Here is a 15,013-nt window from a genome sequence, read left to right as displayed (position 1 = left end):
CCAACTCCCCGATTATGCCGTTTTGGAAGGTCAGGGCATCCAAAAACAGGCACCGCCCCCCGATTCGGTCGTTAAAAAGGGATTCTCCGCTCGTTCGCTGATTACGATATTGGCGTCGGGCAACGGAGAATCCCATCCCCTGTTCCTACTCCCCCCCCCCTTAATATCCTTTGATCCCTTTAGGCCCAAGGGATACATCTATCTCCTTCTTGAAAACATACAAGGTGCAATCTAACGGCCACATCGCACCTCGACTCTGGATGTTCTCAGGCCACCCTTTGATCACTACTTCTTGCAGCACTGGGAGAGTTTCATCTTGTTGGGTAGTTTGCTTGATTTGACCAAGGCACTTACCTGTCAGATTCAATGTGGTTCCTCGTCCTCCTCCTCCTCCAGCATGTCCCCCCTCAGCTGCGTGATGTTGTGCAGGACACAGCAGGCCAGTACGATGTGGGAGACCCTCCTCAGATATATTGGAGGGCTCGGAACCACATCTTTAAAACACCGATGAACCACAGCAGCCCTTGCGGACACACTGATGCTGTATGCACAGGAGCACAGGGAGGACTCGGGTCGAACAGGAGCCTGTCCCAGAGGAGTAGGGCCAGCCGGTGAGGCTGGCGAGCTGGCCGTCCAACAGGCCGAGGAGGAGGTGCAAAGGAGGTGAAACATCATGCTACGTATATACCGTCAGCGCCTGTCCTTCGATGATTTATCGGACCAAGCAAAGACTTTGGCTGACCAGAGAGACTGTTTGACATCTGTGCGAGATGATGCCCCACCTGAAACTGTGATGGTACCGTGGAGAACACCCGCTCCCAGTGGCCGTCAAGGTGACGCTCGCCTTGAAATTCTTCGTCACGGGCTTCTCCCAGGTGCCGAGTGGCGACCTATCCTGGATATTGCAGAGATCCGTGCACAGTTGCATCATGGATGCCCCATATTACTGGGCAACGGACTATATTAACTTTAATGTTAGCCCTGTTATATAACAGGGGTCTAAGATATATGCTACTCATTTGTCTTGCCAATAAGTTACCGGTAGTTTTCAGCTGCCATGGAGCTTGAACGTGGTCCATCAAATCGATTTGTTGTCGAGGATCATTTGCTGCGAAGCCTCCCACAGTCGAACAGTCGGTATTGGAACTTTTTCTTTAATTCCCTAATCTGTCTACTCGTTGTTCTTAAAGCTTTTGTTACCCAGTACCATGTTATAATACAGGGGTGTAATATGTAGCTACTCATTTGTCTTGCTGAGTTGTACTGTACTTGATGATAAACAGTCGAAGTCTTCCAGTCGATTGCAAATCATTGATTGAGTAGCAAAATAATATACTTGTGAGTTCTTTTACTTTAATACTTTGACTCAGAGTATAATTAACTAAGATTAGATTAAATTAACAATTAATATAATACAGTACACTCTGAGCTGGTCACGTCTATCCTCCAGCTGCAATATACACAAAAAACCTAAAGAAAGAGCAGGAAACAGCTTTTATAGTCCCTGTTAGTGTTGCCATCTAGTGATCATCTGACTGTACTGACTGCACATTACTAATCATGTATTTACATATACACAGATCACTACAAGCCCACTAGGTTGCCTGGGCAGCAGGATGCGCCGTCATCGCTGGTATGCCCAGGTCCAGGGGGTGACAGATGGGACAGGCATATCCTCCTACGGGTACTGGCACATGAGGGGGTGCCCTTGATCAATGGGAAAGGCTTCCACTCAATGAATGTGCAGGTGGTGCGTGACCATCATGCACGTCTGCGCCCGGTACCTTGGCAGCATGCATAACATATTTGTCCTAGCGAACTCGGCAGTGCCCGAAACCTTTGAGGTGCTCCCTCCCGTGAGGGGTTGACTCCAGCTTAACGGTGACAAAGGGTATCGGCTGCAGTCGTGGCTAATAACACCTGTCTGGAGGCCACAGACCAACGCAGAGAACTGTTACAACGTCGCCCGTGCAAGAGGGCCCTTTAAAGTTCCGGTTCACGGCCTGCAGTCTCTGGGACTGGGCATGCCTCTGCATAGTACGGTGGCACAGTGTCTAGCATTGCTGCTTCACTGCGCCAGGGACCTGGGTTTGATTCCGACCTTGTATGACTGTGCGTGTGGAGTTTACGCTCTCCCCGTGACTGTGTGGGTTTCCTCCAGGTACTCCAGTTTCCTCCCACAGTCCAAAGATGTGCAGGTTAGGTGGGGTTACAGGGTCACGGCGAGGGAGTGGGATTAGGTAGGGCATTCTTTCGGAGGGTTGGTGCTAACCCAATGGGCTGAATGGCTTCCTTCTGCACTGTAGGGATTTTATGGAGCATTGATTAGGCGGGATGACGGTCTGTAATCCAGCCTGGCTACTAATTGGCAGCAATTAGTGTATTATCGAGACTACACTGACGGCGGGCCCGGAGGTTGGAATCTCCGGCTGTGGATCCCTGCACATTGACCGCAAAAGTTTTATTCAGCCCATGGTTTTGATTTGCAAATATATACTGCATGCAATACTTTGATACTTTTTTAAAATTTGATACTTTTTTTAAATTTCAGAATTCTTCTGGACTGCTCCTGAAATACTGCGGAAGCCTAACCCTTTAATGAATGGTACCTTCAAAGGTGATATTTATAGTTTCTCAATCATAATGCAAGAGGTGATTATACGAGGTCAACCATTTTGCATGTTCGATATGTCTGCAGAAGGTAAGCAGCTTCTGTGTGACATTAAAGTGCAGGTTCCCCCAATATCTTAATTGGTAAATGCATTGCGCAGAATTAGGAAGTGGCTTAATCCTTGGGCTTGTCTCAGACAGGCAGCAGTATCATACAACAATATGCTTTAACGTCTCGGGAAATCAGCCAAGTTCTCCCTCCTAACACCTATCCAGTGACGATGCCCAAATACTTCATGGATGCGACTCTGGTGAGGCTGGGGTGAGAATCAACTTAACTCATGGTTAGCGAGCCTTCCATCATTCTCCCTTCAGAATGACATGGATCCTGGACTGAGGTAGTGGAGGGCAAACAGCAGAGTGAAGCTGGAAGAAAAACGGGTTGTCTTATGAGGAAGGTTTGAACAGGTTAGGCTTCTATCCACTGGCGTTTCAAAGAATAAGAAGTGACTTGAGTGAAACCTTTAAGATCCTGAGGGGCCCTGACAGAGTGGGTGTGGAGAGCATGTTTCCTGTTGCTGGAGAATCTAGAACTGGGGGGGTCACAGTTTAAAAATAAGTGGTTGCTCATTTCGGACAGAGATGAGGAGAAGTTTCCCCACTCAGAGGGTTGTGAGTCTCTGGAACTATCTTCCTCAAAAGACAGAGTCCATGATGTTTGAGGGAGAACTGGGGCAGCACGGTGGTGCGCTGGATTAGCCCTGCTGCCTCACGGCGCCAAGGTCCCAGGTTCGATCCCGGCTCTGGGTCACTGTCCGTGTGGAGTTTGCACATTGCCTGTTTGCATGGGTTTCGTCCCCATAACCCGGAGATGTGCAGGTTAGGAGGATTGGCCACGGTAAATTGCCCCTTAATTGGAAAAATGAATTGGGTACTCTAAATTTATGAAAACAAATGTTTGAGGGAGAACTGGATAGATTCTTGATTCACAAGGGGGTCGAAAGGTTATTGGGGGTAAGCAGGAATGTGGAAGTTGAGGTTACAATCAGATCAGCCATGATCTTATTGAATGACGGAGCAGGCACGAGGGGAGGAGTGACCTTCTTCTGCTCCAAATTCATAGTTCATATGTTAAACATATTACTGTTTGTTGCACCTTGCAGCCACTTTTCCTACACTTCAAAGGTATCTAATTAGCTACAAAGTGATTTTGCATGTTCTGAGTCGTGAAAGGCAGGTCTTTCTTCCTTCTTAAAAGGGCTAAATCCAAAATGATCCAGTTGAGCTCTTTTAGACCAGGTAGAACCTTTCTTTATTTCCAGCCCTCTTAAACTGTGCCATTATTTGGCACTTTTCACTTCTGTCCAGATTTACACTTGAATAATTAGCCTGTCTTTCTTTTTCGAGACACTGAATGATCTTCTGCATGCTTTGTGCATTATCGCGGGGCGGGGACAGGAGGGTGGGGGGGTTGTGGGTGTGTGTGTGTGTCATCATGATTCCAGCAGTCACCATTTTGTTTTTTTTCTCCTTGTATCCTGTGAAACTGTGCTCAGGATGAGCCAGTGCCTTCAGTGTAGAAGAGGGGAGAAGCATATTTAAAACAGAAAAAAAACCCTGGGCAGGATTCTCCGGGAATCGGCGGGGCGGGCAGAAATGGCACAGTGGCGTGGCGCGAACCACTCCGGCGTCGGGTCTCCCCAAAGTTGCGGCATCCTCCGCACCTTCAGGGGCTAGGCCGGCGCCGGAGTGGTTTGTGCCCCGCCGGCCAGCATGGAAGTCCTTTGTCGCCGCGCCAGCTGGGGCCAAAGGGACTCCGCCCTGCGCATGCGCGGGGGGTTTCACCTTTGCTCCGGCCATCACGGAGGCTTACACGGCCAGCGCGTAGGAATAGAGTGCCCCCACGGCACAGGCCTGCCCGTGGATCGGTGGGCCCCGTTCGCAGGCCAGGCCACCATGGGGGCACCTGCTAGGGCCAGATACCCCGCACCCCCCTGAGGACCCCGTAACCCGCCCGTACCGCCAGGTCCCGCCAGTAAGGGACCAACTCCAGTTTACGTCGGTGGGACCTGCATAGAACGGGTGGGACTTCGGCCAATCGCGGGCTGGAGAATCGCTGGGAGGAGCCTGCCGACCGGTGCGGCGCGATTCCCGCCTCCGCCAAATCTCCAGTGCCGGAGAATTCGGCAGCCGGCGCAGGCGGGATTCACGCCGCCCCCCCGGCGATTCTCCGACCCGGAGTGGGGGTCGGAGAATCCCGCCCCCTATCCATAAAAGATTTCGAAATTATGCTAATTGTATCCACTGATCTCTTCCAGAAATTATCCAGAATATAAAAAAACATTCTCCTCTGCTCAGGCCCGTTATTACCTCAGATCACGCTCCTATAGAGTGTATTCAGTTATTGAAGCAATGCTGGAATGAAATACCTGAAAGAAGACCATCCTTTGATGAAGTCTTTGATTACGTGAGTTTTTATTTTAATCAATTTACCTCATCCTATGTTCTGTGCATTTAGCTAGCCTTATTGTAGTCATAGCAACCCAGCTACATAGCCATACCTTCCACCTTTCTTTGGGCACTTATTGCATTAAATTTGCACTGTTTATATCACATACATTTATCTCTTTCTGCTCTTGCAGTTCAGCAATATTAACAAGGGTAGAAAGACCAATATTATTGACTCTATGCTGAGAATGCTTGAGCAATATTCCAGTAATTTAGAAGATCTGATAAGGGAACGAACTGAAGAGTTAGAAATGGAGAAACAGAAAACAGAGAAGCTTCTGTCACAGATGTTACCTCCGTGAGTATATTCCTTTTGTTTGTTTTTTTTTCTTTCAAATTATAATGCATTTGCCCCGAGCCTTGATGGCGATTTCTGTACTGATTTTCCCTTGAAAAACTCTAGAAACGGCTCAAGCGTTAACTCATCCCACACAGATGAGAAGAACGTACCTGGGTTAAGGAGGAGAGAAAATTAGCCAGGTTTCTTACATCTGACGATGATTCATTGAATCCTGCCAGTGGGGAACATGCATATGAATGCGGGATAAGCAGAAGATTGGGAATGGCTGCCATAAGTTCTCATGCTTAATTTACCCGCTGGCCAGTCATCTGATTGTCCGCCAGCTCTCCAAGGCATAACTTCCTCCTGAGAAGAGGTGGAGGTCTCAACTTAAAGCAATCAACACACCTCTCAGCTTCAAATTGCGGCAGGGCAGCCATTAAGATCATGGGTGTGATTCCCCCCCCCCCGCTAACATTTTAGCCTGGGCATGGGGACAGCCGTGGGATCCAGCCCATAATCAGCCAATGATTCTTCAGCAATTGACTCAGTTACTCAACTGTAGCACCAAATCATTCCTTTGTATCTTTTTTGTCTAAGGTGGACATGGATGTTTCATTGACAATGTCATACTGTCCTATTGAGGTCGACCTTAAACTAAAACATCCAAATGAAATGTTAGGCTGTTTGTTTAAACTATGGGGTTAAGTCTCGCCTCGGCCATTTCCATACCTCCTAAACTTTTTTCAGTAAAGCTTGCTTATGGAATTAGCAGCTTCGCATTTCAAAAGAAGACAAACATTGACATCATCAATTAATGTCAGCTGGTAGGGCAGCATGGTGGCGTAGTGGATAGCACTGTTGCCTCACGGCGCCGAGGGCCCAGGTTCGCTCCCGGCTCTGGGTCACTGTCTGTGTGCAGTTTGCACGTTCTCCCCGTGTTTGCGTGGGTTTCGCCCCCACAACCCAAAGATGTGCAGGGTAGGTGGATTGGCCATGCTGAATTGCCTCTTAATTGGAAAAAATTAATTGGGCACTCACTCCCCTATCCCCGTAATCCCCACTTAACCTTTTTTCGGACACTAAGGGCAATTTAGCATGGCCAATCCACCTAACCCGCACATCTTTGGACTGTGGGAGGAAACCCACGCAGACACGGGGAGAATGTGCAGACTCTGCACAGACAGTGACCCAAGCCGGGATTCGAACCTGGGACCTGGAGCAACTGTGAAGCAACTGTGCTAACCACTATGATAACGTGCTGCCCATCATGTTCTTGAAGCCTCCAAACAGAAATACCAGTTAGGAGCAGCTGGAGGCCATTCAGTCCCTTGAGCCTACTCCACCATTTGATATGACCATGGTTAATCAGATTTCAGCAGGCAGCACAGTGGTTAGCACTGTTGCCTACGGCGCTGAGGACATGGGTTCGATCTCGGCTCTGGATCACTGTCTGTGTGGAGTTTGCACGTTCTCCCCGTGTCTGCATGGGTTTAACCCCGACAACCCAAAGATGTGCAGGGTAGGTGGATTGGCCATGCTGAATTGCCTCTTAATTGGAAAAAAATAATTGGGTACTCTAAATTTTAAAAAAATAATCTTCTTTTGGCCTCTACTTCCCTGTCTGCACCCCCTCCCTTACCACCCCCATACTGTCTGTCTCCCTTATCAGTCAAGAATCTAACCAACTCTGCCTTAAAAACAACCAGTGATCCAGCCTCCATGACTCTCTGGAGAAGAGAATTCCACAGATTAATGACCCTCTGACAATAAAAGTTTTCCTAATCTCTGTCTTAAAAGGGAGATCCCTTTTGTAAACCATGTCCCCTGGTTCTAGTCTCTCCCACAAGGAGAAACGTCCTTTCAGCATCCACCCTGTCAAGTCGCTTCAAGGAACTTCAAGATGACTACCTTTCAATTCCTAACCTCCGATGAACGCAGGCCCAACCTGCCTGGCCTTTCCTCATAAGACAACCCCTTCATCCCAGGAATCAATCAAGTGAACCTTCCCTACACTGCTTCTAATGCAATTATATCCTATCTTAAATAAGGAGACTGAAACTGTACCCCAAATGTGGTCTCACCAATGTCCTGCACAACTGTGGCAAAACCTCTCTGCTTTTATATTCCATTCCCCTTGCAATAAATGCCATTTAATTTGCCTTTCTAAGAACTTGCTGTACCTACGTACCAGCTTTTTGTGATTCATGTACCAGGACACCTAGATCCCTCTGGGCCAATGAGTTTTGCAGTCTCTCTCAATTTAAGTAATATGCTGCTTTTCTATTCTTCTTGTCAAAGTGGACACAATCACATTTTCCCACATTATCATAGATTATCATAGAATTTACAGTGCAGAAGGAGGCCATTCGGCCCATCGAGTCTGCACCAGCTCTTGGAAAGAGCACCCTACCCAAGGTCAACACCTCCACCCTATCCCCATAACCCCACCCAACATTAAGGGCAATTTTGGACACTAAGGGCAATTTTGGACACTAAGGGCAACTTATCATGGCCAATCCACCTAACCTGCACATCTTTGGACTGTGGGAGGAAACCGGAGCACCCGGAGGAAACCCATGCACACACGGGGAGGATGTGCAGACTCCGCACAGACAGTGACCCAAGCTGGAATCGAACCTGGGACCCTGGAGCTGTGAAGCAATTATGCTATCCACAATGCTACTGTGCTGCCCCTTTTTTTTAAAAACAACCTTATAAACAATTAAATAGGCTTTCAAAACAAACATATCAAATTTAAAATAATTAGGAACTGGAACCAACCACAAGAGTTTCTTCATTGGAGTTATACTCCATTTCCCACATTTTTGCCTACTCACTTAACCTATCCATACAGGAACATAAGAGCAGGGATAGGCCATTCAGCCCATTAAGCCAGCTGCACCATTCAATTACATCATGGCTGATCATCCACCTCACTGTCATTTCCCTGCACTATCTCTATAGCCCTTGATGTCATTAATCTCTGGGAATCTGGCGATTTCTGTTTTGAGCATGTTCAGTGATTGAGCTTCCACAACTCTCTGGGGTTGTGAATTCCAAAGATCCACCGTCCACTGAGTGAAGTTCCTTCTCATCTCAGTCTTAAATGGCTACCTCTTATCATGAGAATATATCACCTGGTTTTAGACTCACCAGCCAGGGGAAGCATCCTGTTCACATCCACCCTGTCAAAGCCCTGTGAGAATTGTAAGGTATTAATGAGATCAACTCTCATTGAATCTCTGGAGAATATAGGCCCAGTCTCCTCAATCTCTCCTCATAAAACAATCCCACCATCCCAGTGATTAATCTGGCGAACTTCCATTGCAGACCTTCTATGGCAAGTACATCCTTCCTTAGATAAGGCAACCAAAACAGTGCACAATGCACCAGGTGAAGTCTCACGAAGTCTCTATACAACTGCAGAAAGATATCCTTACTCCTGTACACAAATCCCCTTGTGATGAAAGCCAACATACCATTTGGCTTGCTAATTGCTTGCTGCACCTGCATGCTAGATTTTAGTGACCCATGAACAAGGGTACCCAGGTCCCTTTGGACACCTGCACTTTGCAATCTCGTACCATTTAAGAAATATTCTACCTTTTCGTTTTTTTCTCTACCAAAGTCAATAACTTCATATTTATTCATAATATATTCACATTATATTCCATCTGCTATTTGCCAGCCGATTCACTTAGCCTGTCCAAAACCTCGTGAGGCTTCCTTACATCCTTCCTACAACTCCCTTTTCAGACTCCTTTTATGTCTTCTTCACAACCTATTCTCCTAAATTACTTTGTACCATCCACAGATTTAGTAACCTTGGGCGGGATTCTCCTGCAACTGGCCGGATGGCCCAATGCCGGAGCAAGAGCGGCGCGAACCACTCCGGTGTCGGGCCAACCGGAAGATGCGGAATCCTCCGGCCGGCATGTTTCCTGCACATGCGCCATCGTGGCCTCTGTAGGGCTCCGCCATGGCCGGCGCAGAAGGAAAGAGTGCCCCCACAGCACAGGCCCGCCCGCAGATCGGTGGGCCTCGATCGTCGGCGAGGCCACTGTGAAGGCCCCCCGGGGGCCGGATCCCCCCCGCGCTCCCCCGAGGTCTCACCTAGCCAGCCTAAAAGTCAGGTCCCGCCGTGATTGGCCATGTCCGCTTCACGCCGGCAGGACTGGCCAGGAAACAACAGCCGCTCGGCCCATCGCGGCCCGGAGAATTGCCGGGGGGGCTGCTGCCAACGGCCCCCCACCAGCGCGGCGTAAACCCTGCCCCGCCCAAAAAAACAGCGCCGGAGAATACAGCAGCTGGCGTCGGAGCAGCTGGGCGGATTTCGCACCCCCCTCCCCCCCCCCCCCCCCCCCGGGAATTCTCCGACCCGGTGGGGGGGGAGAATCCCGCCCCACATGTTCTGTCCCTTTAACCAGGTCATTGGTCTGTATTGGAAATAGTTGAGGACCCAGCACTGTTCCCTGTGGCACTCCACTTGTTACTTCGCCAATGTTCATACGACTTAAATTAATTGAATCTCTGAGGTTGGGTTGAATAAACCCTGGAACAGCCATATTGTGCCTTTATGCTCTTTGTCATCAAACATACTGAAATGGCAAAATTCATGTATCAAAGCAAAATGCAGCTTTGAAGTACGACTGTTTGTTGGTTTCAGTCCGATGTTTTGACCCTTGGCTCTCTCGACTACATATATCATGGCCTGAAAATGTAGTTTTGCATCACAGTCCAGTGACCTTGTGCAGCTGCGATAAAGCACAGATTTGCAGTTTTTAAGCAGGTTTATTTAGCTGCCTGCCTTTGCAATACTGGTAGATTTGATCAATTTCCATCCAATGTCTACATCAAACAGCTTTCTGTGTTTCATTTAAACCATCAATGCCCCTTGAGGTTGAATAACCTCACATATTTCAATTACAATATTACTGTTTCTTACAAGGGAGATATTCATGCTAATACCAGGTGCCTGAAATGGGATAATGTAGTCACCCCAACGAGACCCATGAGGTGACCCAATTGATCTCCCCATGAGGCACCTGGAATACAAGCGCCCCCACTGAGGAGCAGAGGCCTAAAAGCGGGACTTGTTGAATGGGACCGATAAAAGCAGGCCAGAATCGGATGGTCCCAGCTGGGATTGGATGTACTGCCCATCGTGATGCTGCCTTGCTTTTGTTTAAATAGATAAACCAATGAGTTAAGCCTTGTAGCCACCTGGGGTGGCCACATCCCAATTTCAAAATGGACATTTGCAAGAGTAAAGGGAAAATTGGACAATGCTAAGAAAACAAGCAGGTGCAAGGTTTGCCTGTGGATTGGAGTTTGCAGCTCCCAGACAAAACCGATACTACAAGCCATTAGCATAGTAATGAGCTATCTCCGGGGACAAAAGAGAAACATTTAAGCAATCGGTACCAGAGCAGACTCCCCGGCGCCAATGGAGACTAAAACAAAGGCAGGCCAATGGTCACCTAGGGCCCGCCCAGCAATCATGCAACCACCCATTTATTGGAGAAAATCAATACAAATGATTCGGACATGATCCAATTAATTGGGGCCAAGTTCAAGGCCCGCCCAAAAGAGCGCGAAGCCCCTTTGGGGTATAAAAAGGAGACCCAAGACAGATCGCTCTCTTCTACTTAACCTTCATCTTGGCCTTGGCTCTCAGCGACGAGAGGCTCGCCAAGCACCAGCCAAATAAGTCTAAAGTCAACGCACACTATGAGATAGGCGCTCCGAGCTACTATTCTATACCAGTTCGAAGCCAGCAGCCTCAGAACCGGACAATGGCCATTGTTCCTCTGACTGAGTGGGCGCCCGAAGCTAAGTATAGGCTTTTAGTAGTAGTTGTAGTTTAGTGAGTAGAGTTTGTGCATGAGTATAATTGACTGTGTGTGTGTGTAAATAAATGTGCATTGATTTCAAACTTACTAACTGGTAAGTAAGTATCGAGTCTTTGATCAGTATTCGGTTTTGAACCTTGTGGCGGTATCGAAAGATACCTGCCGACTGTTGAGCTAGCATAATTAAAACAGAGCAAATTAAGGAGAGCATAACGAGCAACAGCCTCCTCAGAAATCCTGTGAATATTATAGATAATATTGTACAGATGAGTATAGAAATTCACACAAAAGCAGCACATGTACTCCGAATACCGACTGTTTTTGTGTTTTAATCGCTTGAGCCAATTGTCTGCTCATCCCTGCATTCCAAGCCTGATGGCAGGAAGGTATTGGTGGGATGGGCAAACCCTTCATCAATTTCCCTCTGAAACGTTATTGTTTGCTTGCAATTGCTTTCAACGTGCTGTCATGAACGGTACCACAGGATGCTAACAACCATTGTTAAACGTATGAACCTAGTGGGTTAGCCATGTTGCCTCACGACGCCGAGGTCCCAGGTTCAATCCCGGCTCTGGGTCACTGTCCGTGTGGAGTTTGCACATTCTCCCCGTGTTTGCGTGAGTTTCTCCCCCACAACCCAAAGATGTGCAAGGTAGGTGGATTGAACACGCTAAAATTGCCCCTTAATTAGAATAAAATGAATTGGGTACTCTAAATTTATTTAAAAAAACAAAAACAAAAAAACGTATGAACCTAAATTATTGAGGTTATTTCTTTATTACAAACCCTCCAGAGTTGCGCTGTGTGATAAAGCCCAGACTTACCATACTGTTAGCCAACAGCATGCTGACTATTAACAGTGCACAAAAATTGTTGACAGCTTGCATACTGGAAAATCTTGTAGGAAGATAACGCTTGAATTTTAGATCAGTTTCAGAATCCCTGAAGACTGGCTGCAACGTTGAGCCTGAGTACTTTGACCAGGTGACCCTGTACTTCAGTGACATCGTTGGTTTTACAACAATATCAGCAATGAGTGAACCCATTGAAGTGGTCGACCTGCTAAATGATCTCTACACTCTTTTTGATGCTGTGTTGGACGATCATGATGTCTATAAGGTAGGTAAATAACATGAGCAATTGCCAATGAATATTACTAGTTTTAGTTACAGATTCACAAGCCTGCAATTATTCCGTTACTTACTGCCAAGTTTGCTCTTTCTACCGTCAATATACAATTGATGTAGTTTTGCACCATTGTGAGAAGAAGTAAGGGGTTCAGGCTTATGATGGTATGAGTTGACTGAAAGAGAAGGTATCTGTCCCATCACTATCAAAAGCTACCACCTCCCGTATTCTGTTTCTCACGAGAAGAGCTGGCAGATTCCCTCCTTCCACAGCCCAACTAACGTTGGTTCACATTGGGCTACGAGGAAAGTTGCTCAGGTTTACTTATATTCAATTTTCTCTGCCTTACAGTGAGAGTCTCGACTCATGGCTTCCACCTTCCTCAAGAGTGGTAATTGTGTAGGGAATCTCCAGAAAAAGCATGCATCTTAACACTCCAAGCTGTGGATCAAACCCTTTAAAACTGAATTTATCCAAATGCTCAATCCTGTTGCACAAATCTGACCTTTGGTAAGGATATCAGACAAGTGTTGTGCATATCAGTGAGACAAGTTTGCAGGTTATTGGGAATGTGGCACCCAAGGATATAACATATGCATGAAGTCTACATGACTTCACAAGACACAGGAAGGAAGTAGAACCATTGCCAGGAGTGTATCTGGAAGGTGTGCCTGTGTCCTCTGGTTTCCCATTTCACACTGGAAGCTGCCTCCTTTTCTATTTGCCACCTCACTGCTCATTACCAATTGGACCAAGACTGAGTGAAGCAGGATTCAACCTTTGCCTGTCCCAGCCCCAGAACATTCATTTATTGGTTTTTAAAATAATATTTTATTAAGGTATTTGAAATTTTTTATAACAGTAACATAAACAATGACATCAACATGGTAAAATAATCATTTCGCCCACAGCCCAATCCTTCACGCACCTCAACCATACAACAACAATCCGCTCCCCTTGGAATACTGCATTGGCTGACATTTTCATTTTCCCTGAGAAAGTTGATGAACGGCTGCCACCTCCGGGAGAACCCTAACATTGACCTTCTTTTTTAAAAAAATTTAGATTACCCAAGTATTTTTTCCAATTAAGGGGCAATTTAGCATGGCCACCTACTCTGCACATTTTTGGGTTGTGGGGGCGAAACCCACGCAGACACGGGGAGAATGTGCAAACTCCACACAGACAGTGACCCAGAGCCGGGATCGAACCTGGGACCTCAGCGCCGTGAGGCAGTTGTGCTAACCACTAGGCCACCGTGCTGCCCCAACATTGACCCTCTTAAGGCAAACTTAATTTTCTCGAGACTGAGAAACCCAGCCATGTCACTAACCCAGGTCTCTACACTCGGGGGCTTAGAGTGTCTCCACATTAATAAGATCCGTCCCCGGGCTACCAGGGAGGCAAAGGCCAGATGTTGGCCTCTTTTGCCCCCTGAACTCCCAGATCTTCTGACACTCCAAAGATCGCCACCTCCGGACTCGGCACCACCCGTGTTTTTAGTACCGTGGACATCGCCTCATCAAAGTCTTGCCAAAACCCTCTAAGCTTCGGGCATGCTCAAAACATGCGGACATGATTTGCTGGGCTTCCCGCGCACCTCGCAGACCTATCCTCAACCCCGAAAAACTTACTCATCCTAGCCACTGTCATGTGTGCCCGGTGGACTACCTTAAATTGTATCAGGCTGAGCCTGGCGCATGATGGGATATTAACCCTGCTTAGGGAATCTGCCCATACCCCCGCCTCTATCTCTCCTCCTAGCCCATCCTTCCACTTGCCCTTAAGCTCCTCCACTGGAGTATCCTCCGCCTCCGAAAGCTCCTGGTAAATATCCGATACCTTCCCCTCTCCCACCCAGGTACTGGAAACTACTCTATCCTGTATCCCCCGTGGCGGCAGCAGCGGATAGGCCGGCACCTGTTTTCTCAGGAAGTCTCGCACCTGCAAATACCTAAAACCATTCCCTGCTGGCAATTTAAATTTATCCTCCAAGGCTTTCAAGCTGGGAAAGCTCCCGTCTATAAATAGATCCCCCGTCCTTCTAATTCCTGCCCTCTGCCAACTCCAGAAACCGCCATCGAGCCTACCCGGTACAAACCTGTGGTTATTATAAATCGGGGTCCAAATCGATGCTCCCTCCACTCCATTGCCCCCAGATCCTCAGAGCCTCACTACCACCAGACTTGTGGAGTATGGGGCCGGCGAGAACAGCAGAGGTGCCATTACCAATGCTCCCAGACTGGTGCCTTTACATGGCGCCGCCTCCATCTGTTCCCATGCCGACCCCTCCCCCACTACCCACTTCCTAATCATGGCTTTATTAGCCACCCAGTAGTAATTGCAGTAGCTCAGCAGTGCCAACCCACCCTCCCCACCGACTGCGCTCCAGCAACACTTTCTTCACTCGCGGGGTTTTACCCGCCCACACAAAGCCCAAAATAATCTTATTTACCTAATTGAAAAAGGCCTTCAGGATGAAGATGGGGAGGCACTGAAAGACAAACAGAAATCTGGGAAGGACCGTCATTTTCACGGTCTGTGCCTTCCCCGCCAGTGATAGCGGGGGCATGTCCCATCTCTTAAAGTCCTCGTCCATTTGTTCTACCAACCGGGATAGGTTTAACTTGTG

General features: G+C 47.8%; 1 protein-coding gene across 1 annotated transcript in view; it reads left to right on the top strand.

Annotated features, from left to right (window-relative positions):
- LOC119951674 (retinal guanylyl cyclase 2-like) overlaps positions 1 to 15,013 on the top strand; it is a 94,862-nt gene that overhangs the window by 53,260 nt on the left and 26,589 nt on the right. The window contains exons 11-14 of the mRNA XM_038774878.1: positions 2,552 to 2,701; positions 4,929 to 5,077; positions 5,253 to 5,416; positions 12,180 to 12,372. Of these exons, the coding sequence (XP_038630806.1) occupies positions 2,552 to 2,701; positions 4,929 to 5,077; positions 5,253 to 5,416; positions 12,180 to 12,372 (656 nt within the window). The remainder of the gene's footprint in view (positions 1 to 2,551; positions 2,702 to 4,928; positions 5,078 to 5,252; positions 5,417 to 12,179; positions 12,373 to 15,013) is intronic.

The sequence above is a fragment of the Scyliorhinus canicula genome, chromosome 17 (genome assembly GCF_902713615.1).
Source record: "Scyliorhinus canicula chromosome 17, sScyCan1.1, whole genome shotgun sequence".
Lineage (NCBI taxonomy): Eukaryota > Metazoa > Chordata > Chondrichthyes > Carcharhiniformes > Scyliorhinidae > Scyliorhinus > Scyliorhinus canicula.
Note: the sequence above shows the minus strand (reverse complement) of the source record. Positions and strands in the feature narration are given on the sequence as shown.